The sequence below is a fragment of the Anomalospiza imberbis genome, chromosome 1 (assembly GCF_031753505.1).
Source record: "Anomalospiza imberbis isolate Cuckoo-Finch-1a 21T00152 chromosome 1, ASM3175350v1, whole genome shotgun sequence".
NCBI lineage: Eukaryota > Metazoa > Chordata > Aves > Passeriformes > Viduidae > Anomalospiza > Anomalospiza imberbis.
This window is the reverse complement of record NC_089681.1, coordinates 115,394,924-115,418,015: the sequence shown is the minus strand read 5'-3', so window position 1 is coordinate 115,418,015 and position 23,092 is coordinate 115,394,924. Positions and strand designations below refer to the sequence as shown.

General features: G+C 36.0%; 1 protein-coding gene across 3 annotated transcripts; it reads right to left on the bottom strand.

Annotated features, from left to right (window-relative positions):
• Positions 1-1,827: 1,827 nt before the first annotated feature.
• On the bottom strand, positions 1,828-18,348 carry EFHB (EF-hand domain family member B). 3 transcript variants are annotated; one of them, XM_068207375.1, is made up of 13 exons: positions 18,211-18,348; positions 17,836-17,895; positions 16,862-17,005; positions 15,368-15,548; positions 14,657-14,767; positions 12,924-13,050; positions 12,493-12,576; positions 10,728-10,795; positions 9,214-9,368; positions 8,190-8,397; positions 7,611-7,814; positions 6,929-7,110; positions 1,828-2,593 (listed from the first exon to the last, which is right to left on the bottom strand). In XM_068207375.1, exons 1-13 carry the CDS (start codon positions 18,274-18,276, stop codon positions 2,429-2,431), a joined length of 1,755 nt encoding a protein of 584 aa, XP_068063476.1. In that variant the 5' UTR covers positions 18,277-18,348; the 3' UTR covers positions 1,828-2,428. The 3 variants fall into 3 exon arrangements, with proteins under 3 accessions (XP_068063476.1, XP_068063470.1, XP_068063484.1); XM_068207369.1 differs by lacking the exon at positions 1,828-2,593 and adding an exon at positions 2,729-4,075 and having other exon boundaries at positions 18,211-18,347; XM_068207383.1 differs by lacking the exons at positions 1,828-2,593; positions 17,836-17,895; positions 18,211-18,348 and adding an exon at positions 2,729-4,075 and having other exon boundaries at positions 16,768-16,898.
• Between the last annotated feature and the right edge of the window lie 4,744 nt (positions 18,349-23,092).

Sequence of the window (23,092 nt, the reverse complement as noted above, 5' to 3'; positions counted from 1 at the left end):
CAAATTAGTCCTGACCAAAGATTCCAAAATCTTTCCTACAGGTTTGCGTAATCTATGATGACATCTTCAAAATTAGTAGGATATTAAAGAGTAGTAAAGAAATTAAGACCGTATTGGAACTACTTAACCATGATAGCATTTAGTGTTTCTCTGGCACACCTAAACCTGTACCTAGCTGCTAGAAAAGCACTCTGGCCATCCACCAAGGTGAAGCCATGCAGGCAGATGGTGCTCTGTGACAGACTGTCAAATGCAAATAACTACTGTCCAAAGAAATGCATCCTAATGGCAAACAGCAACTAATTAGGCTGTGTAAGTCATTCCAAAAACATCATACCTGCTCCCATCTGTTGGCAACACAAAGATTTTAATCATCTTTCTAGGCACTTTTCCCCAGTACCTTTTCTGCTTAGGCATCCATTTGAAGTACTTTTCTTAGTATAAAAGATTATTAGCATTCTATTTAGCACACAAATAATTATACACAGCTGTTTAGAAACCAAATCAAATAAACAAACAAAACTGGCCATTCACTTCAAGGAATGAGTTCAAGGACCAGGACATTCACTTGATCCGATAAATCACTGAAAACCAGTAGTATTTGATCTAGTAATAATATCAAGGAAAGGCCTACATTTATTTGTACATACATTTCTATGGAAGACAGCATCTCAAACCAAAGTCATTGCACAGATGTTTTTTTTTTCATTAGAGAACTGAAATAATAACAGTAATAATAACAGAATAATCAAGTCCAACATCTGCTTTACTTAGCACAAGTCACCGCCAAGTAAGTCATACTAGCTGTGTATATTCATATTCACATTCTTATAAATTCTAATATTCACATTCTAAAGAAAAAGAGCCAGAAATACAGAATGAATGAAAAGTAATTTTGCACATTCAAATCTTCAACCTTATCTTTTACAGGTGTCTTTAGATATTGAAAGTCAGTTTCCCTGTCATGGCTTTTGGGGAGTAGCAAACACTGGTCTCTACCTCTGTATATAGGAAGAGCTCCCTGCTCTGATCCTGAAAACCAATACATCTGCTGTAAAATGAACTTTGTTCATTTGATAGAAACAATTAAAAATACATCCTTGTTAAATATGTTATTCTTCGGAATATTAATTACAGTGAAACAGAGATTAATGGAGAAATAATGCACAAGTATCTGAATGTGCTGTGTCTTTTATCCAGTGTCTATTTTTATGAAAATTCTATTAAGAAAATTTGACACAAAATCTACAACTCACCAATTTTTGACAAAATATTTAGCTTTGCTACAATTTACTGTTTATTAGTTTTTTTCACCATCTCAGTCAACATGTGATTTTTTTTTAAATATAACTGTTAACAGAACAAATTGCCTGAAGCACTAAATTTATACATTTACTCTTAGAACACATGGCTTTTGAGCTGTTTTCATATCTCTTCCCAAAAACTTTACCATACAGCCCCTGGGTTAGTGCAAGGTAGTGTGCTATCCTGGTTACACCAGCTCCATACCTAGAATCACACTAAAATATAGAAGAAAGCAAACCTTGTATTTTCCATCTTTTGGAATATATTGAGAGACCCACAAAAATTACAGAATACAACTTGCAGCTTTAAAGCCTAAAAATATGTCACTGAATTCACACATTGGGAAGTTAAACAGACATGAAACAGAAAAACCTGCACCAAAGCTCTGTGTACACAAAGTGTTTAACAAAAGGAAGCAAAAGAATTGGGGAACTCCTGAGAAGTCGCTGTGTCATAGTCATTAAATCTTTCAGGGACTTCCTAATCAGCATCGTGATGAAAAACAAGCACCTACAAGGAGACTTTACAGGTCTTTTCAGTAATTTATCTTTTAAAGCTTCAGAGGGGTAATTTCAAACCCAAACCTGAAAGAAAATCTTTAGTCTGTGGTTACAAATATACTCACAAAAAACTAAACCATGATTTATCAGTCTTCTTTACTCAGAACTTATTTAGCAGACTGACCAATAGCAACATTAATTCCATTTCATTGACAAAGGAAAAGATTCTACTGAAAGAGGAGTGCAAGTGAATATCTTTATGGTAAATTAAAAATAAATAGGGTTCACAGAATTTCAAGCTGCTGAACAAACACAACAGATCTCATGTATATACACATACTTATACATAAATACACACACACACAGCTCCAGTAAGTTTTTTTTTTTCATTTTCCCCTGGCACAAGCTTAAATATTTCATCTAAAATCTTCTATTGAAGAGAAAAAATATTTTGTTTTTTCTAAAGTAATTCTCTCCAGAGCTTTTGAAAGTTCGCTGCCACAAAGGTAAAGGATTCTTCCTTCCCACATAATATGAGCAGAAAATAAGCTTTAGATTATTTCACTGAAGGTGTGAAAACTCTAACATTATAAATTCAACTGTAATCAGCTGTACATTTATCTTTATGTCATGATTCCACTTGGGAGAGTCAGTCTGCTTCCTGCACGCTTCTGAGTGCATGCAGAGAGTTCCAGAAGGATGGGGAGGCAAGGCAGCAACAGTGCAGAACATTCATTCACAGCAGGAAAGAAGTTGCCTTCATCAAGCAGCATTTCCACCACCTGCTCCTTGGAGATACCAGAAAGCAAATTCTTTCTACTTGATGTAAGACAGCTACTGTTAATGCTACAAAAATAATGTACAAAAGGGTCTGGCTTGCAGATTTCATATAACAAGCTAGTTATATGTAAATGACTAGCTCCTAGAACATAGGCAAAAGAGTAATCTTAACAAACGTGAGAGAAGAAGGAACTAAAATGTTAAGCTGGCATTACATGTGCATTTCTAGTATTTAACAAAACAAACCTTTGCTTTCATTGTAAAACTCGGTAACGCTTTTGGCTGGCAACATCCTCCAAATCTTATTAAGGTATTTAAAACACTAATAGGTGACAAAATAATATCCTTCTTGAAATCCTGCATATTAAGATTGCATTGGGCAAGAATCTTTCATTTGAATTTGAAAGTCTAGAAGTAATACTTCTCACTGTTAATAGTGAACAATTTCCATCTGTTTTACAACAAAGTTCAGTTCTGTAGTAGAAGAGTGAACATCCCAACTCAGTTGTAGGTTTTCATATTCTTTCCATTGTTTATTCTTATTGGACTTTATATCTATTCACTGAGATTTGCATAATAATCTTTAAGTGTTTTCTATTAATGATTCTCCCTTTTCCCAAAAAACCACACTGGTCACAAATGAACAGCTGGCTCTCTGAAAGCCCTCACAAACTTTTCTGACTATTCAGTAATGTAACCTTATTACATAAACACCTCTCAATATCCATTCTTTTTTCTTCATTGTGAAAGCTGAATACTATTAAGTAATAGTCATAAGCTTGCATAAAGAATAGGAGCCCTCTGCCATAAACTGGACATTCATTTCTGGCACTTCTTAACCCATAGGTTTTTATGGAGTCTATTTCATGACAACAGTATAGATCCCACATCTATTGCTATGTACCTTCCTTTCTATTTTACTGTAAAGCACTTTCTCACATGAACGATCAAACATTTCAAATACTTTGCCACAACCAGATCTCTGTTGACAAGAATTATGGGAAGAAAAGGAAAATGCCATGATATGATAATAATCTTTGAGAGGCCCTAAATAGCTGAAACATTTATCTTTAGCATTTTCAAAAGTGTCTTTCCATTTATAACAGAAAAAAAAAATTTAAAAAGAGCAAAATTGAATATAACATATTTGTAAATATTTGTATTACATTTACAAGCATGGATACCATTTGCTAAAAAAAGCATTGATTCATATATATGTGCAGAAAGACAGTACACATATAAATATTTATTGTTTATTATTTATTCAGCACCAGAATTACAACTGATGTTAAAAAAAAACAGTGCCCAGAGACTAGAATCGGAGACTAGAATTTTATGCCTGATTCATGTATCTTATTCAGTATATTCCACATACTTTCTTCACAATCACAAAGCTCTTTTATCTCATGTTTTGTACACACTTGCTTCCATATTTCTTCAAACCTTTCATCTGCAGCATTCAGGCCCATATTGTGGAGAACCTGTTTAATCTACAAAAATAATACAAAATAATGCAATTCATGTAATTCTAGTCAGCATTTTGTTAAGCTCTACAGTGTCTGGCTTTGACACATTTAGCAATCTCTATTTTCCAAAGAATATTTTCCCACTCTTAAATTAAAACTGCAGACCACATCCTGCATCCTTAACAAAAGAAGTTCTTATTTAAGTAAATCTGAATCTTATTTCAATGAAAGCTGTACAAAATTGTCTGTAATTAATACAGTAATGTTGATGCACTACTTCAACACTGGGAAAAAAATCAAATACAGAAGACTCAGGGAAAACTAAATGTTTTTCAAAAGCCATAAGTAAAGTTCTGCTTATCCACTCTATTTTTGCGGTCTGCAGTTACCAACACAAAACAGATTATATTATTATCTGCATTTCACAGCAAGAGTACTATATAAAGGTCATCAGCTGATATAGGTAAGTGGGTGAAGTGACTAAAATGAAATGGTTTACATCAACTTTGAGCCTTGCTATAATTTTACACCAAAATAATTCAGCAGAAGGGATTTTTTTCCATATTTTCTCACTTGGGTGCTTCCTGTTCTATGCCTCATTACACTGACCTGTTGACTCACTCACTTCTATAACTTTAGAAGAATATTGATGCACCCTGTGATTGTGTTAGTATTAGCAAACATTTGGCTTCTTCAATTGTATCATATGTGTGTACGTTTGTTATATTTATGCTAAGGAGACTTTATGCATGCTTTGATAAAGTAAGACCTTTCACACAGTTAAATCAACCTTGTTATACTGTCTTGTATAAATATAGGCCTGATCCCCAGTACAGCAAATCTTCAGCTTCATCTTAGCCAATAAATCTATGAGAGTTTGTGCAAGCTGAAATTGCAGGAGGAAAAAAGGGACTGGATTTTGTTTCTTTAAGCATAGGTGTTCTTTCAGTTAATCAATCACACTACCCATGAATAAAACAAACCAGATCTGATCCAGTGTCTTCAACAAGCTAGTGAAATATGGAAATTAAACTAAAAGCAATATTCCTTCACAGGACACCACTGCAGGGAGAATAAAGGACTACATGATCTCATAATTTGGCTTCACCATGTTAAGAGAAAGCTCTATCCTGACTCATCAACTGCTGTAAAATCATCACTGACCAGACCATGCACTATTGTGTGCAGACAGGATAAAACTCACTCTCACCTATGATCAACATGCTGCATACAAATTACACACTATTACTCAACTACATAACTTCTATTCTCTTCAACAGACTAGAGAGAATTTCAGTGAAGAAAACAGCAAGCCCAAGAACTATTTTGTTCTTTTGCAAGAAGACAAGTCACCTCATGAAATTATTTCATAGTCAGAATTTGCATTCATTTCTACCACACTGCACAAAAACAGTATTAAATTACTCTGAGCTCTCATCTAATAATGATATAATGTAATCATAGAATAATTTCATTAATTTTTTTTTTTTGAAATATTAATTATACATATCAAAACAATAATCAAAAATGCGTAAATAGCCCATTTCATGAATTTAGGGTGTTTCAAGAGACTCAGAGATGGTTCTGCAATGAATTCTATATAGCTGGTATAGTCTACAGTAGAATATGACATCTCAGGACATGTTATAACTTCAAAGAACAGCTCTATCTAGTGCCTGACAGATGTAATTGGCAGATGTAATTGGCTTCTCAATGAAGCATGAATTCCATTTACTGTTAGCTATTTGCTGCATGCACACATTTCCTGCTTCTTTACATGATCTAGATTATAAAGTGGTAAATGCTCATGTACACAACATTCTGACAAGGTGTTTGATGAGCATGACACCACACCTTCTGCCCCCAGTCACCAACCAGCAACACTATTTTCTGTAAAATATACATTCAAGTTCTAGATCCACTTCCAAACGTGACTCCTGAATATTTAATATAACGAGTAGCAGAGAGGAAGAGGTTGCCATGGCTTCTTTTCTCATTTTAGACTGGAATTTCACATTTCATTACAATTGTCTAATAAATTGTATTTCACGTAATTAAGTTCTCTCTTCATATTTTTCCCTATAAATTGTATACAAATGTAAAAACAAAGTGGTAAACAATACTGAAGAAAAAGTAAAGTTGTTTTAGTATTTATGTGAGAGAAACTCTGGTCTGTGAGAAAACAGAGTGGTAGAAGGCTGAGGATATATCAGAAAAACCATGGAGTCCCCAAGTAAATCCCTAGAGTCTCATGTCCCATCTTTATCTCCAGAATTATGAGACGCCACAGCATTGCTATGTGACTCCCAATGTCTTCCGTCACTGTACAGATCCTTTGCAGATCTGAGCCTACAACTGTGACTCAGCAGAGCACTTGAAAAGTACTTTCAAGTGCTTTGCTGAATTTGTCATTAGCAAAACCTGTCAAGGTTGTCTGAGGAGAGACACTTTTGGTAAAATCTTCCACTAAACACCCCTATGTGATAGAAATTATTTTTATACACCTGTAAAAATCTTCTGTTGGGGCTTTTTAAGACATTTCATGGAATCATAGAATAACTTAGGTTGGAAGAGATCTCTGGAGATCATTCATCCAATGACATAATCAAAGCAGGGCTAATTTTACCATTAAACCATGTGGCTTGAGACCTTGCTTAGAAATTTCAATAGGTTGGATCTCAATAAATTAATATCTACCACCTTGATGAGTAATTCAGAATGTGAAGAGTACATATTTTTCAGATAGCTGAATGGATGTAAAGCAAGATGCAATGTTGCACTATGAATTTTACAACCTGTTTACTTGATGACTTCCCACTCCCATATGGTTAGTAGAATCATTATCTTGGAAGAATATTCTGAAGAAATTCACTATACCTCTGCCTTTGGTCGCTTTTTTAAAAGATCTTTTTCATACACTCCCTTTTGACTGAAGACAGAAGGGAACAATACTGAAAAACTATTGCCCTGGTCACCATAATTCGTTGTGTCACTGAGGCGGCAAACTTGAGGAGCAGGAATATCTGAACGAATACTTGGAACACCACACAATGGATAACCTGTGAAAATCAATCAACAGGCAGCATGGATAAATAGTGCCAGGGAGGATAAAACATATTGCATGAAATAAGAAGAAATGAGATGCTTGACATAGGTTCAATAACAAATTATATCATTTTCTTCCTTGTATCTTTTTTCACATTTTTAGAAATCCTGGTTTCAGCTACATCATGAAGTGTGAAAACAAGGACTCTTGCATAAATATACTAGTACTTACTTATTTAGTATTCCCAGATGAAATTATTTTAGGTGATTGCAAGGAGATATGGCTCTCCCAAAATTACTAGCATAATTTCTCAAAGACATCTAGATTAATTTCAGTGTCTTGAATAGACCATCCCTTCCAACTTCCAAGTCCTAATCTAAAAAAAAAACTTAGCTTAGATAAATTAATTTGCTATTTTACATTAGTAGAACCTGTAGCAATACTTTTTAACTTTGCTTCTGATTTTGTCTTAAATAATTCTCAGAAGTGACCAGCACATTCCACTGTACTTACAGGATGTTGGGATACCACCTACTACAGCATTATACTGAGAAGATGATGTTTGATAGTTTGTATATACACGGTCTGTTGATCTTGTAAGTGGTTTTGACATCTTTTCTGAGTTTTCTGGTTCTTTTAACTCAAGATCTTCCTGTTCCGGCAGTGGTTTGTCCTCTTTCTTTATGTCTTTGGGAAGATAGGCATCTAATTTTTTCCCTATGTACAAAAGTTACGGGACAGCCAAGATATATTATCAACTCATTATAGACTAAGAGGCAAAAAACTTTGCTGGAATAACTGTAAAGGAGGTAACATAATTAATCTACATTTCTGACAATGCTTCTAGGAGAAGTTTTACTTTCTGTTGATCTGTATTATTAAGGAAACTTCCCAGTGTTAATCTCAGCATGCAACACAGAACTCCAGGATTCTGAAACACATCCATACCTGAGACTCTGCTGGTAGTTAAATCACTCTCTAAATCCTACCCTTCTAAAGGAGCACCTGGCTTGTAACAGCAATCTGTTAGCTTTCAACAGCTATCCTAAGAAGAAGATCATCCCCATATTTTCCCAGTATTAAGGCATCTACCTTTTGTAATTATTTTTTCTTCAAACTCTTTAACACCCATTTCATCTTTCCAGTTCAGAAAGTTCGCAAAGTCCCGGTAATTAATCAGACCATTCTTATCCAAATCACAGCAGTCAAATAAGGATTCCAGGAGTTCATCATCTAAATTCACGTTCAGCTGAAAAAAGATCTTTCGTAGGCTGTCCTTGTGTATGGTTCCATCACCATTCTATTACAAAGAAAACAAAACAGTTGCTATATTCTATGATTCCCTAACAGCCATCATAAAGTAACTTCACCAAAAGAAACACATACACGTGTTTATACATACATATATATATGTATATAAATAGCACCAGACACACTATTTCAAGAAAAGCAATATTGTTGAATACAAAAATAAACCCTAAGTATTTTAGAAATTAGAAATCTGAAATGTGTCAAAAAGTAAATTTCAACTTAAATAATAAAGTGATTTGAGAGTAAAGGTGTGACAGGCTATTGTGTCAAGATAGCAATCTAATCATAAATGTTAAGAAAAAGCCAAGATATCTTAAAAAGTAAGGAATCAATCATTCTGTATACATTAAAATTAATGTTACATATGAAATGTCAATTACAATTTTTTTTTTCAGAGAGAAAATAAAAGAAAATACCTGAAATTCTGAGGCTTGGCAACTCAGTCAAGAAGTACAGTTCAGAAGAAAATAGGAGCATAACCCCTTTCACTTTTTTCTCTTTACAAAGGAATGCCAGATTTTGAAGTCCAAAAATTGTTAAGATTACTCCTGCTTGTGTGTCCCTTGCTCTCTCTAACCTGGATATTCCAAATAATATTACTAAAAGCTCCAAATACTATTGTGTCTAATTCCGTAGCATATGGCAGGAGATGAGACATTCAATAATTATGAAGTTATCTTCACAGTTATAGTCTTTGTCCATATTTACCTTGCTATGCCTGTGTTTCTTCATGTCTGTATCTCTATAGCACAGGAGCGCTAATGTCACACATTCCTTTACATTTATACCTTTTCAGAGCACTAACCTTATCAAAATGTCTCAATGCTTCCAGTAACACATCAAAATTCCTATAGTCAGCTTTCTTCAGACTTTCCCGAACTGCAATCAAGATAACTCTTTCTCTGTCCTTCCCACAGAGGAACTCACATGGAACCCGGTCATGAAGAAGATCATGAACATCTATAAAAATGAACAATTCTTCAATTAGTTGTGCATATACAGTAATCAAACATTTACAAAAAAAAAAAAAAAAAAAAAAGCTTGCATTCATTAGGAAAAGGAGAATTTCAGTTTCAAGATGCTGATTTTCAGCACTGCTGAATAGCTGATACAGCCATTTCACTGCAAGATCAAATGGTCCATATAATATTTCCTCTACTCACACAGAGTTAATGTCAAAAGTTTTGGAACATCATAATGTAGCTTCACAAATCTATCCACTGCTTCCAAAAGCTTCAAAAAGCAGTAGTTTTTACTCAATGTCCAGATAATTGAGCAAAAAAGAACATATATTATCAATCTACCACTTCCAGTCTGTCACATTCCATATACTTATGAGAGCAAATTTAGTATTTTGGATAATTATACATCACTGGTTTCTAGAAAGACAATGCACTATTTTTATGTTACTGTTCCCATTTTCCATGTTTCCTAACTTTATCAGTATTTTTAAACACTTTAGCACACTGAGCTACATTCATCATCCAAATTCCCAAGGTGTCAACGTCACTTTCTGGAGTGCAAGTTCATTCAGAGTACAGTAGCATGAATAGCTCACCTAATCCCCCTCTAACAGCAGTATACAAGCATTATTTCCTACTTGTTAATTATGAACTCTTTTGTTCAGTTCCTTTTGCTCTTCCTTATAGCATGAACTTTATTACACTACATAGTAAAACATGTAAAAGATTATGTACACTTTGAACAGATTTTCTCTGGCCCAGATTAACCGTATGACATTGATCCACTTATCCCAATTATTGGCTGCATTCCCTAATTATTAAAAAAATGTTAAAACATCATCAATACCGTTAAGTATTTGAGTTGACTAGCTTTCAAAATTTTGTCATAATGAAAATTAAGAGGTTTTTTTTTTTACTCTGCTTTCTATCTCCTTGCAACCTTCAAAAACTTATTATTCCTATTTATTGCTTGTGATTTTTATTCTTTTTAGAGAAGTGCTTGAGAAATCATTGAGGGAATATGCATAATTGATTTAAATAGCCGTTTTAGTTTGTCACTTTGATGTGATGGTTTTCTGCCATTTCTCATTTTGTTACATTCAGATACAAAGGCTTTAAAAAAGAAAAAAGAACCAGCATGATAATCCCAAACCTAAAGCTTCTTTATTTTTGACATTTACTTTTTTCTCACTAGCAACTTCAAATCCACTCGAATTTACATTTCAAAAATTTACTGTCAACAAATTTTTGTACTTTGTCTCTTAAAATTTTAGGAAAATTGTATATACAACCAACAGTTATTACTTCAGCAGAGTTTCATCAGCAAGGTAAGATTTTATTCTGCTCTTGAACTTACCATATTCATCTGGAGGGATCACCAATCCAAATGTATGGTCTGGGGGAACATTCATAGTTTCTGCTATACTGTCAATAAGGACATTTTCTTGTTAATGAAATATAATAAAATCTCAGCTACTATTAAAAAAAAGTGATTAATAAAAGAGATGATACTCATCGTTTACCTGAAGTTTGTTTATCAGGACTTTGTTTCAACGTTACCATTCCAGAAAAGCAAACCTTTACAAAGCTGATTAGAACATTCACTGTTTGTAACATAACACAGCCAAATGTAAACATTAGCTTTTTGAACATTTATGCTCATTAAAAAGAAAAACATTCTATACCATTTTTCCAAAGAAAATTATAGAAATGTTTAAGAAAAGTCCTTGTAGTCAAATAATAGGAATATTTAGACAAAATCTCCAAGTGAAATTTCTGAAATAAACTACTTTTGGCTAAAGTGGAAAAATTGAATCACATCTCTGCTTTTCCACACATAATTTTGTGTCTACCACAACCAGCAACAAAGCCCATATCCACAAGGAAAACTTTTCTCAGTTCTATTTTCCAAAAATTGAAGATTCTGCTTTTGACATTAAAGAACTGTTTCCTTTTTTAATTTTAAAAAGATACAATGCTCATTTTATTTTGAATAATTAAACCACTTATCTCAATCAAAAATCCCCATCAGAATTTAAAATATAATCAGTGCTTTGTTCTAAAGCACAAAACAATCAAAAACACACACACAGAAATGGAAATACCACAATCTAAAAGCTACTACTATGTATATTTTTCTTTTATCATTTTCACATCACACATAGGATGTGGATGGCATAAAATTCACTAAATAAGATTAAGTTAGTCTGTATCTGTCTTGTAATATTAGTGCTGGGTTTCAGCCTGCACTGCAACCCATCCCTGACTGATCACACTGCTTCGTGTTGCTCATGCTCGAGGTCTGTCTCACAGTAAGCTGGGACACAGTGACAGGGAGAGAAAGAACTGACTCATATTTGTGCTCACATGCACTTATGAGAACACTTCCCTAGATCAACTTAAGCCTGGGATCTTGAGTTTAAAATTATCCTTTGCTACCAAAGTCAATGTTAGTGAGCCTTCAGATATATTTTTGCAGAAATCTAGAGCATCTGCAGACAGCCTCTGGATACATTCAGGAGCCCTAGATCTGCAGCACACCTGGATCCTAACCCCACCGTACCTTATGACTTCTGTGGTGCTTCTTAAGCACTGTTCTGTAAAATTACAAAACTGTCCCAGATTGTTTCATAAATGTCAGTCATTCTAATGATTCAACAGAGACTGGTAAATGATGCTAGGTAACAAAAGTTAGTTCCATGTCCTTTTCCAAGGAATCAATATGGTGAGATTACAGATGATGCAACGAAGACCAAAACCAGTGTGAGAATAAGCAAAATGGTTGAATCCCAAAATATAAGGTGAGATGTGTCAGTCCTTTCAAACCTTCCTAATTGCAAAATACAGGGGGAAAATGTCTTAAAGACTGCTTGACCACTTAAACAGTATGATCTAACTTCACTGCATGGACACAGTACGGCCCTTACTAGTAACTTGCGCACTTAGCAGCCTAATTAGGGCAGGTAGAACGTCCTTTTCTATTAAATGAGTGCTGCACTGGAAGCATTAAGCTCACAGTTATATCTTTTATCCAAGACATAAAAAGATATTGGAGAAATGGCAAAAGTGAGTGAATTTTGTGCTTGATCTATTTGTAACAGAAGGTATCTTTGCTTACTTACGGATCAAGAGCTTTTCCAACCAGAGGCTGGTATTTTTCCTTGAAATCATCACTTTGTTTTGACACAAGGTGTGGTGCTCTCTTCCTAAAAATTATAAAAATAACTCCTGCACATATTTGTTTAAAAATATTCAATATTTTTTCCATAATATTTTAAAATATTATTATATATTAAAAGAAAACAGCAACTCCTCTCAGCTTAGTAAATAAAATATCTTGCTACTTAAAATCAAAGGGCTTTACAGAATGCTTAAGACATGCCAAGCGCTGTTATTTGGATAAACTGCTCTGAAAATCACATCTTGCATTTTCCATTCAGTTCAATACAGCTAAGGATAGGATTGTGAGAGATACAATTTTCTTCAAATACAAAGACCCACTCTTCCTGATGATTCATCCCATTAATTAACTACTTAACTCATTGAAACTTACGAATCCAGGTCCAAGACCCAATTTAAGGTCTTGGCTGTATTTCGCCCATCTTCATAGTGAGGGGTTTCCATTCCATAAACAGAAGACTTGTCAAAGTGTGAGTTATATTTCCTATTGACTGATTCCCCTGCAGAAAAAGCAGGCATTTCAACCTGTGTAAAACAACTAAGGAAGAAAAATTTATCCAAAATTCTTAAGACAAAACAATGAAAAAACAAAGGCAAATAACAAACCTGTTCAATTAAAGACAAATAATTTTCATTCTCCCTGTTTATTGAGTAGTTAGGAACAATCTCATTGTCAAAACTGAAGATAAAAGGCAAAATAAAAAGCAAAAACTGCTTCAGTTGGATGTTCTTTTATGTCTGATTAAAGATAAACCCAAGAGAATAAAAGAAACCATGTAGCCTAAGTGGAGAGGGTCATGCAAACATTGCTTTATAATATCTACACTTGAGCAGAAACGTGTACCATTTGATTTATTGTTTTCAAAAAAATGCAAAAAATGTTTTTGACGTGCTGCATTTTCAGATATATTCTTGCTATGTCTTTTTGTCACAGAAAAAACAGTCATTCTTTTTATTCAAGGTCTTTTCAATCACCTTTTAAAAAGAATGTTAATTAGAAGTTTCAAAAATATTATTCACTGCATGTTTTCTAATAAGGGCTCCATATGGCTGTATGGCAGCATGGAAATTTTTACACTATTGCTGGGGCACATAGTTGACTTTTTTTTCTGTCAGTCTGCTTCTGACTTAGCCTCTCCATGGTGGATGGATGTTACAAGAGAGACAGAAACAGATAATGAATAATTCCACTAAAACACCCAAGAAAGGCAGGGAAGAGAGGAAATAAAGTTACAGGTTTGGCCAATTTATACCAATACTATTTATAGAATAATTTCTCAGTGAGACAACAAAGTACTATAATTTCACATCTATGTAATAGCCTCCACATAAAATTTCCATTTTCAGCCAATGTGAAAATCATGGAACTGGGAAAATAGAAGTCTGCAAAAAAAAAAAAAAAGGCATTGTATTTTAGAGTACTATTTGTCACTCTGCTCCTGTGCAGACCTGTAAAATAAAGGGTAACCATCCCTGAGCACACCACATCACACAGGTACAGCCCCAGGGGCTAAAACAATGCAAGCACAGCCCACAGACCCACGGGGAGGATTCTGTAGGCTGAGGAACCTGCATTCCAGAGAGCCACCCAGCAGCCTGAAATTCTTCACAACCAGATCTTAATGATAAGCTCCTCATCAGAAAGTCCATCTGCTCTGAAATTCTGTTTGGATCCTGATGAAAGAGAGGAAATAGAAGAAAAAGTACTGGAAGGTGTTGGGCTCACAGTCTCTGACTTCAAATCTGAGTTTGCTTTCAGTGGCATAGAAAATGCCAAACTCAGTAAGCAACCAGGGCATCTGTGAGTTTCTAGTTTCCTGGAAATATTTTGCTTTTCAAACAGCACCCAATAGAATCAGGCCTCCACCTCCTTCATGAAGTCCTTATACTGTTTTAAATGCCCATCCTGAAGTGATTGACGGTTCTAGAAACGGAGATCATGCTCTCTCGGTTGCCTTTTTTTCACATATTTTTTAAAAATAATTTATATTGTATTAATACAGTGGTTAAAATTAATAGTTTACATCTCAAAAAATAGCATACAGTAGGCACTGAACACACATAGGGGAACTTTTTGCGTGGTTTCTTATCAGCCTTTTAACTTACCCACGTAATAATCCTCATGTGACAGAACATACAAATCATGTCCTTCTCTTGCTTCTTGATCCACTTCCTCAAAGGTTTTTGGTGGATTTACAAGCTCTCCAGCTGTTAAATCTGGAAACAAATAAAGAATGTATGCTTGGGGGAGCTAAGGGGGGTGGATATCTTGTTTCATTCATTCTTAATTGTAAACAATACCTTGTCAGAGAAGTTGCTAATACTGTGGAAGGACAATACTTCTTAGCACATTGCTAGCCAATCTATATTCATCTAATAACATAATGACATGGGACTAAGGCAGAGAATCACAGAAACCCAGCTGAACGGAACTTTTGCAAGAAAGCTGCATGGGCAACACAAATGTGATTTCCTCCAGTCTATGGAGGAAAGCTACACATGTCAAGGAAGTTTCTTCCAAGAGACCTATTAGAGTTGTTGGGAAAAGGAAGGTAAGTTGACAGCTACCCTACAGTTCTCCCAGGAAATCTATAAAGACAGATCAGGAAGAGAGCCAAAAGCCCTGGTAGTTACCATATATCCTCAGCTGCTTATTTCTTCATCATAACTGAAAAATATTTAGGCCTTTCAGTAGCTGTTATATAATAACTCTTCTCTTAAAATGAAGTTGTTGGAATCATAGAGCATGTGCTAGATGCTAAATTGCAGATTATCTTGTATTTACAGGAAATATGTTTTAATGTCAGATTTTCCTACCTTTGAAGACTTTCATTCCAAATGTAGTATTAATTATATCCAAGCCCTCAGGTAACTTCAAAGATTGATCATGTGATTCACCCAAAGGTGCTTCACGATTACTGGAGTAAATTGCTTCTTTCATATTTTGCATCTTTTCTTGAAATTCACTTTTAGCAACTGGACTTATCAAAGAAGCTACCTGAAGACATCACAAACAACACCAGAGGCAGGAAAACCAACAAACTTTGATCATTCACACATCACTATGACTACCCACACAAACAAAAGTTTGCTTGTAGGTGTTCTAATGATATCTTCCACTGACATAATTTTATCCACTGAGTTGCAAACCAAACCTGTATCTTGAGAGAAGACCACAACCCTAATAACCAATGCTACGCTAAATTTCCAGCTAAATAAAATACTTTTTGTGAGATATTTTTATGCTAAGTTTTCCACTTTTTAATATATACATTTTCTGAACTGCAGTCTTTTTTTTCTTAGTACATATTAGAAATTATAGTCAAATTATACTGTGACCAAAACTGAAGTGATTTGATTTTTCAGGCTATCTGTCAAAGTAATGGGGATTCTAGAGAAGATTTGTTATTAGACTCTCATTAAATATTATATAAATTAATACTGAAAAAAGTAGTAGCAAATACAATTGATCCAAACCCATGCTTAGCAAACTGAATAGGCTTCTAACCCTTCCTACAGATAATATTTAATTAATAATGCAAAATCTTCAACAGACAGTACAGGCTAATCCAGTACAGATCAATCCATTAAACAAAAAACTTCTAAGAAAGGACACCAAAACCTGGCTGTCTTTCATTTTAGATATGCCTAATAAATGTCCTACTCAACATCCTGGAATACTAGGACTTACTTTCTTCATAAAAATACACTTTACTAACACAACTGCTATTTTTAGAGATAGGAACATTAACTGTATGATAAAACTACGGATGATCTCATCACTTGCTTGACTGCAGATTACAAAGATAATTTCCTAAGAAAACACACAACATAGTCTGACATATCCAAACCATCATTTCTAGCTAAAAAGATCAGTTTCAAGCCAAAGGTAAGAAAGTATACAGAATAATTACACCAAACTGTAAACATATTCACAGAAAACAGCTCTTTTGCTAAGAGCTCAACTGGTTTTATCTCTGCAACCCACAAAAAAAAAAAGCAAGCAGCAAAATTTGTGGGCAGAAGACTGTTCATTAACTTAAATCTTGAAATGAAATTAATAATTCAGCAGTCACTATGAAAGTTACATCACTGACAACAGTCACTGAACTTCAAATATTTTCCAGTTTCAATAATGCTAAATTAGTCCTATGATTTGACCTCAGAATCCAGGTAATTCACAGCAACTGTGAAATGCTGCAGTATAAATCACTCACCTTTATCCCTGACTATGAGGAAATCAATTGCTTTTATTAAGAATGCTCTTAAGAGGTTCATTCTTAAACAAGAGTAAATGAGTCACATTCTTACAGTGAACTTGGAGGTTGACTTTATGCCATGTGTCAAGTGAGTTGCAACGTCAGGATCACCTGCACTGCCGTAGAATATTATTTTAGCACCAGGAGCTGGATCTGTTGTATTTCGAAACTTTCGTACAGCGGTGGGAGTAACAGGCTATACATAAAGCAAAGCAAAAACAAGTTTGCACCAGACAAGCATTAATGAAAAGAAAATGTACTGCAGACATTTGTGTCATTCCAGATATAAGAACAAAATATGAGGATGGTTTAGGGCTGTAGTACACACCTATGCTCCTGCAGATGCTGATACTGTGAATATAAGGTCAACATAATCCAGTCTAAATTTTATCAAACCAGCATTGCTAAGTTTCAACACTTCCCATAATTTACTTTTTTTTAATTTGGGTAACAGCTACTTCACATGTTCTAGATGAAAACTAGATGTTACAGCTATAAATTTCAGAAACCTTTAACTTGATTCACAGCAATTCCACCATCAATGAACAATTTTGGAAATTATTTAAACCACAGTGTTGGGGTTTCTTTAATTATTGTTTAAAGGGAGACCTGCTATTTACAGGATCCATTTGTGTCTCAGTAGCCTCTGACTCTTCAGGTCCACAGGGAAGGGCCAGTGGGAATCACAATTTTGGCAGGCATCCTTGTAAAGAAGAACCTCCATCAGAAGTAATAATAATCCCCAATAATTACTTTAATTGCATTACCAGAGGGAAATACGACCTAAAACAATTATATTTAGTCCCAACTAAGCAAGCATGGTGACTCGTGTAAAACATATAGAATGAAAATGAACTGCCAGAAGTGTTTTCCAATCTTGCCAGCTAGTCTCTGTAATTCCATGTGATAAAAAAAAAATAAAAAATAAAAAATAAATTGAAATAAACAGTAGTTTCAAAAGGGAAGTGATGTAGGAAAAAAAAAAAAAAAAAAAACAAAACAGGAGCCTCTACAAAACCAGCTCACCCTGGGTGTCTCTTTGAGACAACTCGCAACCGTGTTGTCCGCGGGACTCAACTTTCCAGCCTAAACAATGCAATCAAAAAAAAAAGAAAAAAAAAAAGAAATAAGGTATAACGAACCTCGTAATAATACACACAACTAGTCAAATTGGGATCTGACACTACGCACGGACATTGTCCAATTGTCCCCGTTTTGATGGCGGTGGGAAGGAGCCACCCGCATTTCTGGGAGCGAAGGGGCTGGCCGGGAGATGCGCCTTCCCCTCCCACAAGCTGCCCCTCCTCCAGCCCCCTCCCTCGGCGACACTCCGCCCCAGAAAGGCACAGATGGAGGGGCGGCTCTGGGCATCAGTGCAAGTTCTTTGGCGAAGGCACTCACGTTCGGCAGCTCCGGAGCCCCGTCGGGGAGCGTCTCTTCGGGCCACGTCTGTGGCTGCTCCGCCATGGCCACCGCTTACTCTGCTCGCTCGGTAACGGCGGCGGCGGCGCTGGCAGCGCTCGCGCGAGTCTCTCACAGCGCCCCGCCATCCCCTCGCACCCAGCTCCTCCCGTCCTGCCCCTCACAGCGCCCCGCCATCCCCTCGCACCCAGCGCCCCCCGTCCTGCCCCTCACAGCGCCCCGCCATCCCGCTCACACCAGCGCCCACCTCTTCTCCCCTCACAACCCTCCCACCACGGCCCGCAGCACCCGCCACCCCCCTTACATCTCACACCCCTCGCGAAAAGTCAGGAAATAAATTGCCTTCGGCTGTTTTGTAAATGTCATGATCTAGAAAAATAATTAAGGCCCAGCCGCAGAGGTCGCACATTCCTTAGACCTATTGTTAAATCTTTGAAAATCTACCAGCTTTCAGACAGGCGGGTTGAATCTTGAAGTTGAAATGAGGTCTTACATGGTCAAAAGTTTGATCAAGCTTTCAATCTTTATTACTGTAATAAAAAATACTGCCCCTTTCACAAGTGTTGTCACATGCTATTAAAATATTGGGGCTGTTCCTCTAGAGAAAACTGCAGCTCCCACCTACACATAGCTTGGAGGTGTGTGAGAGAAGCCTGTCAGCACTACCCTATGTATCAGACACGTGAGTGCTCTCACTGTTTGTCTTAAATGAGTCAACACCTCATATATCTAACCCACTGTATTTGCCTTTTAGAAACAGATGTGGATTATTTCAGAAAAGCAGTGTGGGTAAGACTGAGCAAGTTTCATCGCTGTTTAACAGACCCTCAGTTCTTACAAAGATTTTTATTCTCAGATGACATTTAGCAAACTATCCCGTTCTTCCCAGCAAAATATCTCAATTTCATCACATCCTGCTCCATTCTCCATAGTCCTTCGATGGCAAAACCAATTTTAGATAAATATACAGACCTTAATCGTAATTGATCAAACATTACCATGTGTCACCATTTTATTCTCTGCTCTAACATTTGTTTGGTAAGGACTTCATTAAAACTAAATTCCTTTTCTACAAATGGAAGGTGAGAGGCTCAGACAGCCACTGCTGTCTAATGATGTGCTCCGGCTGTCCAAGTCACCAACAGTACTTGTCAGTGCCATGATCCATGAACTTCCAGCATATACAAATGTATCTTGGTCTTCTCCAGACAAGAAGCATCATGTATAGCATCAACTGTGATCTAGCTGTGGCAATGCGGGTGCCCTTTTTCAAAAGAAGTTATGTGCTTTTCTACTGTAGACATGGCTGCATCACACCCCTAGTATGGAACATCTATGTCCACTTGGGAACTAAAGAAGCTCTCATAAAGTCTTAGTGTGTTCAGTTTTTTCATATTTCAATCATATTTGTTGTTGCCTGAAGTTTAGCTTATTTCTGCAAAATAAAGCAATAATTTTTGGTAGTTTAATAAATAAAACTATTGGTTATGTCTTGCCTTTTGATCCATTAATCTGTAAGGTTAAACTTCTATCTAGTAAAGTTGTCAGAAGGGAGATCTATTTATAGAGAGGGAGAGCAAAGTACAGAAATGTAAAAATTAGATGGTAATTTAGGGTATAGGAAACTGGGACTTTTTTATCCCAGGATAAAATTCAGGAAATGGAATTTTTGTCTTTGTGTTTGTTGTATTTCTAGATGGCTCTCTACCTGTGCTCAAGGTAGTATCATTTTTATACATTCTCTGCATTGCTGATTTATTTTTATCTTGTTTTTTCCCCAGTAGATGGCCACACTTGCTAATTGAAACCATCCACTCAGCCCCAATGGAGTGGGTTGTGTCAAAGGCATAAAAATAGGACTTGGATACGTAAAAAGAGTGCCTGTTGCAGAAACAAGTAGAGCAGAAGTCCTCAGGCTTTTTTTTTTTTTTTTTTGCCTCTGTGCTTCTTTCCTTTTTTGCAGAAATGTGGGTCCCTATAAATCAATTTGAAACCTACTGACAATATACATTCTTTCCTATAATTCCTCTCATTCTGGTATCAGTGTCATATCCATTCTTTCTTATACTGAAAGTTATTTTGGCCACAGAAAGAAGATTTGTGGAGTGGGAAGGACCTGTAATTTTAAAGATAAGATGATGCATTAACAAAAACCAATTGAACTCAATTTTAGGGAAAAAAAGATTAAAACTTTCTTTACTTAAGCATGAATTTGTCATCTCCTATGTCAAAAGTAGGATCTCTAGAGAAAGCTGTTTGGAAAAAGTTGAACAAAATTTTCCATTCCACAGCAGCACTTTTTTTCCTCAACAGTACTTGACATTTCGCTAGTTTCTGACATCCAATTCCCACAGGCTAATGCCTTTTCCTGTGTTGTTTAGGCTAAAACAGAGGAATGGAAACTGTCTAAAACCCTGTGTTTTACTTTCTTTATGAAGCACAAGCACCCCATGTTCTGCAACACAGCTCTCACTCTGACTATGGTGCTGGCATAGACCGGAGTCAAAGCACTAAGTTTGTAGGTTCCTGAAGGTCTCTGAAGGCCAGAGGATTCTGTGTAAAACACTTCAAATGTTGCGAAACGTCTGAATTACATCAGCCATGCCGATGCACTTTGCTGTTACTGCCTGGTTGCTTTCATGGTTTTCTACTCAATTCATTTACAGGTAGGAAATTACTGTTTTCTATGTGCTGCACACTTTCTGTATGTTATACCCAAACCAACGTAGGTACAGAGAAAATGTACACAAGTAGAGATAGGAGACAGAATAAAAAATGTCATAGAAAAAAAGATGGGGAAGTTCAAACACAATAAAGAGATTCTGCACATTCTCTAAAGTCAACTTCCACTTTAATTTAAACACAAAAAGGCTGAGCAGAACATAATATTAAAGCTCTGCAGAGAAATGCTGAAATTGATGGAAAGCCACCTGGTGAAACCATGACCCACTAACACAAATTTGTTAATATCACCCAGCAATTTCACTTTTGGTATATGATATATGAACCACGATAAAATAAAATATGAAAACATGACCACAGGTAGGGGCTATCTGTGTGATTTCAGAGCTTTCCTTCAACATCTTTTTGTGCAGACTACAAGAGAAGAAACTTGTCTTCACCACTGGAACTCACAGAGACCTGTCAAGCCTGAAATACAGTAACTGGAACTTGGTCATTTGATCGCTGCCACATTCTCTCATGCCTCTATTTCACACATTCACAGTGAACCTTTGGTGTTTGTTGTCCTACTCAGTCAGCATCAACCAGCTGTGAACAATTTGGGCATTTTGCAAAGCGAGAAAGATGTGCTACAGCTCTGCCCTGCAGTCAGAGAATTAAGTTAGCCAGCAGGAACCTCCTGCATGCAAAACAGGCTTCTTAACAGCAACTATATCATTTGAATAGAATTCCTGCATCAAAAATTCCATTTATCCTTGAACTTCAGATACATCTGATAATCTGAAAGGTTTTTTCAATTTTATGAATTGAATTTATATTAGACACACAGATAATGATCCTTACACGTGAAATAGTATGGTCCTTTATTTGATAAGATTAAGTGAAACACGAAATGTCATGTATAACGTGTTTAATCTCTAAATTGAATTTAGTTCAAGTAATTCCAAAGATTCAGTGTGATATTTTTTCCAAAAAAACTGTTCATGTATGTACTGTGTCTGGCTGAGGTGGAGTTAATTTTTTTCATAGCAGCCTGAACGTTGCTGTGTTGTGGATTTGTGACTAAACTACTGTTGATAACACAGCAATACTTCAGCTACTGCTGAACAGTGCTTGCACAGGGTGAGGACTTCCTCTTTTACCCCACTTTGTCATCAGCCCCACCCAGGAAGAAATGCTGCTGATGGTCCAGAAATGTGGGAGTGAAATATAGCCAGGACAGCCGACCCAAATTGATCAAAGGGATATTCCATCTCACACAGCATTACGCTCAGCAATAGAAAATGGAGGTAGGCAAAGGAGCTGTCTTCCAAGGTGGCTGCTGCTTGGAGACTGGCTGACACTGGCCTGTTTATGGGAGGTAGCCAGCAATTTCCTTTGTATTGCCTTTTCACTTCCACTTTCCTTCATCTATTACCCTGTCTTTATCCTAACCCACAAGTTTTCCTGCTTTTGTTCTTCCTGTTGTGTTCTCGGTCTTACTGCAGGGAGGTGAATGAGTGAGTGAGTGAGTGAGCAGCTGCCAGGTTGACTGGATGCTGTCTGGTGCTCCAATGCATGCATGTCAGGTGTGTAGTAAAACACATTTGTTTATCAGGAATCTGCTGTTTGCTCAGCAAATCCTGCAATCCAGTTGAATATATTGAGACCAGTCAGAGGGTTATGGCAAATAAGCAGTGTATTAGGGCAGGATTACATGATTTAAAGGACAACTCTTACAAACATTTAGCCAGCTCACAGCTCAAAAAAGTTTGTATACTTTACTTAAACAAACATGTTTCTCTGGAGCTAGTCTGGCATTCTACATCACTGGTGAATGCAAAGACTATTTTTTTTTTTTGAAGTTACATATTTGCCTTTCACAAAGCACTTATGTCAGTGATTAACTTCAACTTAGTAAAGTAGAAAGGGGAAACTGTTATGCTGAGTCCAAACTGGTACCAATGGAAAAGTGTATGGAAAAGAAGAACTGATGACAACTAAAAAACCAATCTTTTTTCACTCCTTTCACTCCATACTTCATACTTGAAGTATGTTCAAGTATTTATATGTGATACTAAGGAAGGGGAAAGTAGCATAACACTGACCACAGGCTTTACATAATTTGATTTTTGCTTCATTTAAATATATGTGGTTGAAATAAAAAATATATTTTGAGAATGCAACAACATCAACTTGA

Bases quoted from the DNA above. Each gene is read 5' to 3' on its own strand.
- EFHB (XM_068207375.1), bottom strand. From the start codon at position 18,276: ATGGCGGAGCAGCCACAGACGTGGCCCGAAGAGACGCTCCCCGACGGG. The intron at 17,006-17,835 runs GTGAGCTGGTTT...CTTTATGTATAG, and splicing joins GTCTCAAAGAGACACCCAGG to CCTGTTACTCCCACCGCTGT. The intron at 15,549-16,861 runs GTAAGAATGTGA...TGATGTCTTCAG, and splicing joins AGTCAACCTCCAAGTTCACT to GTAGCTTCTTTGATAAGTCC.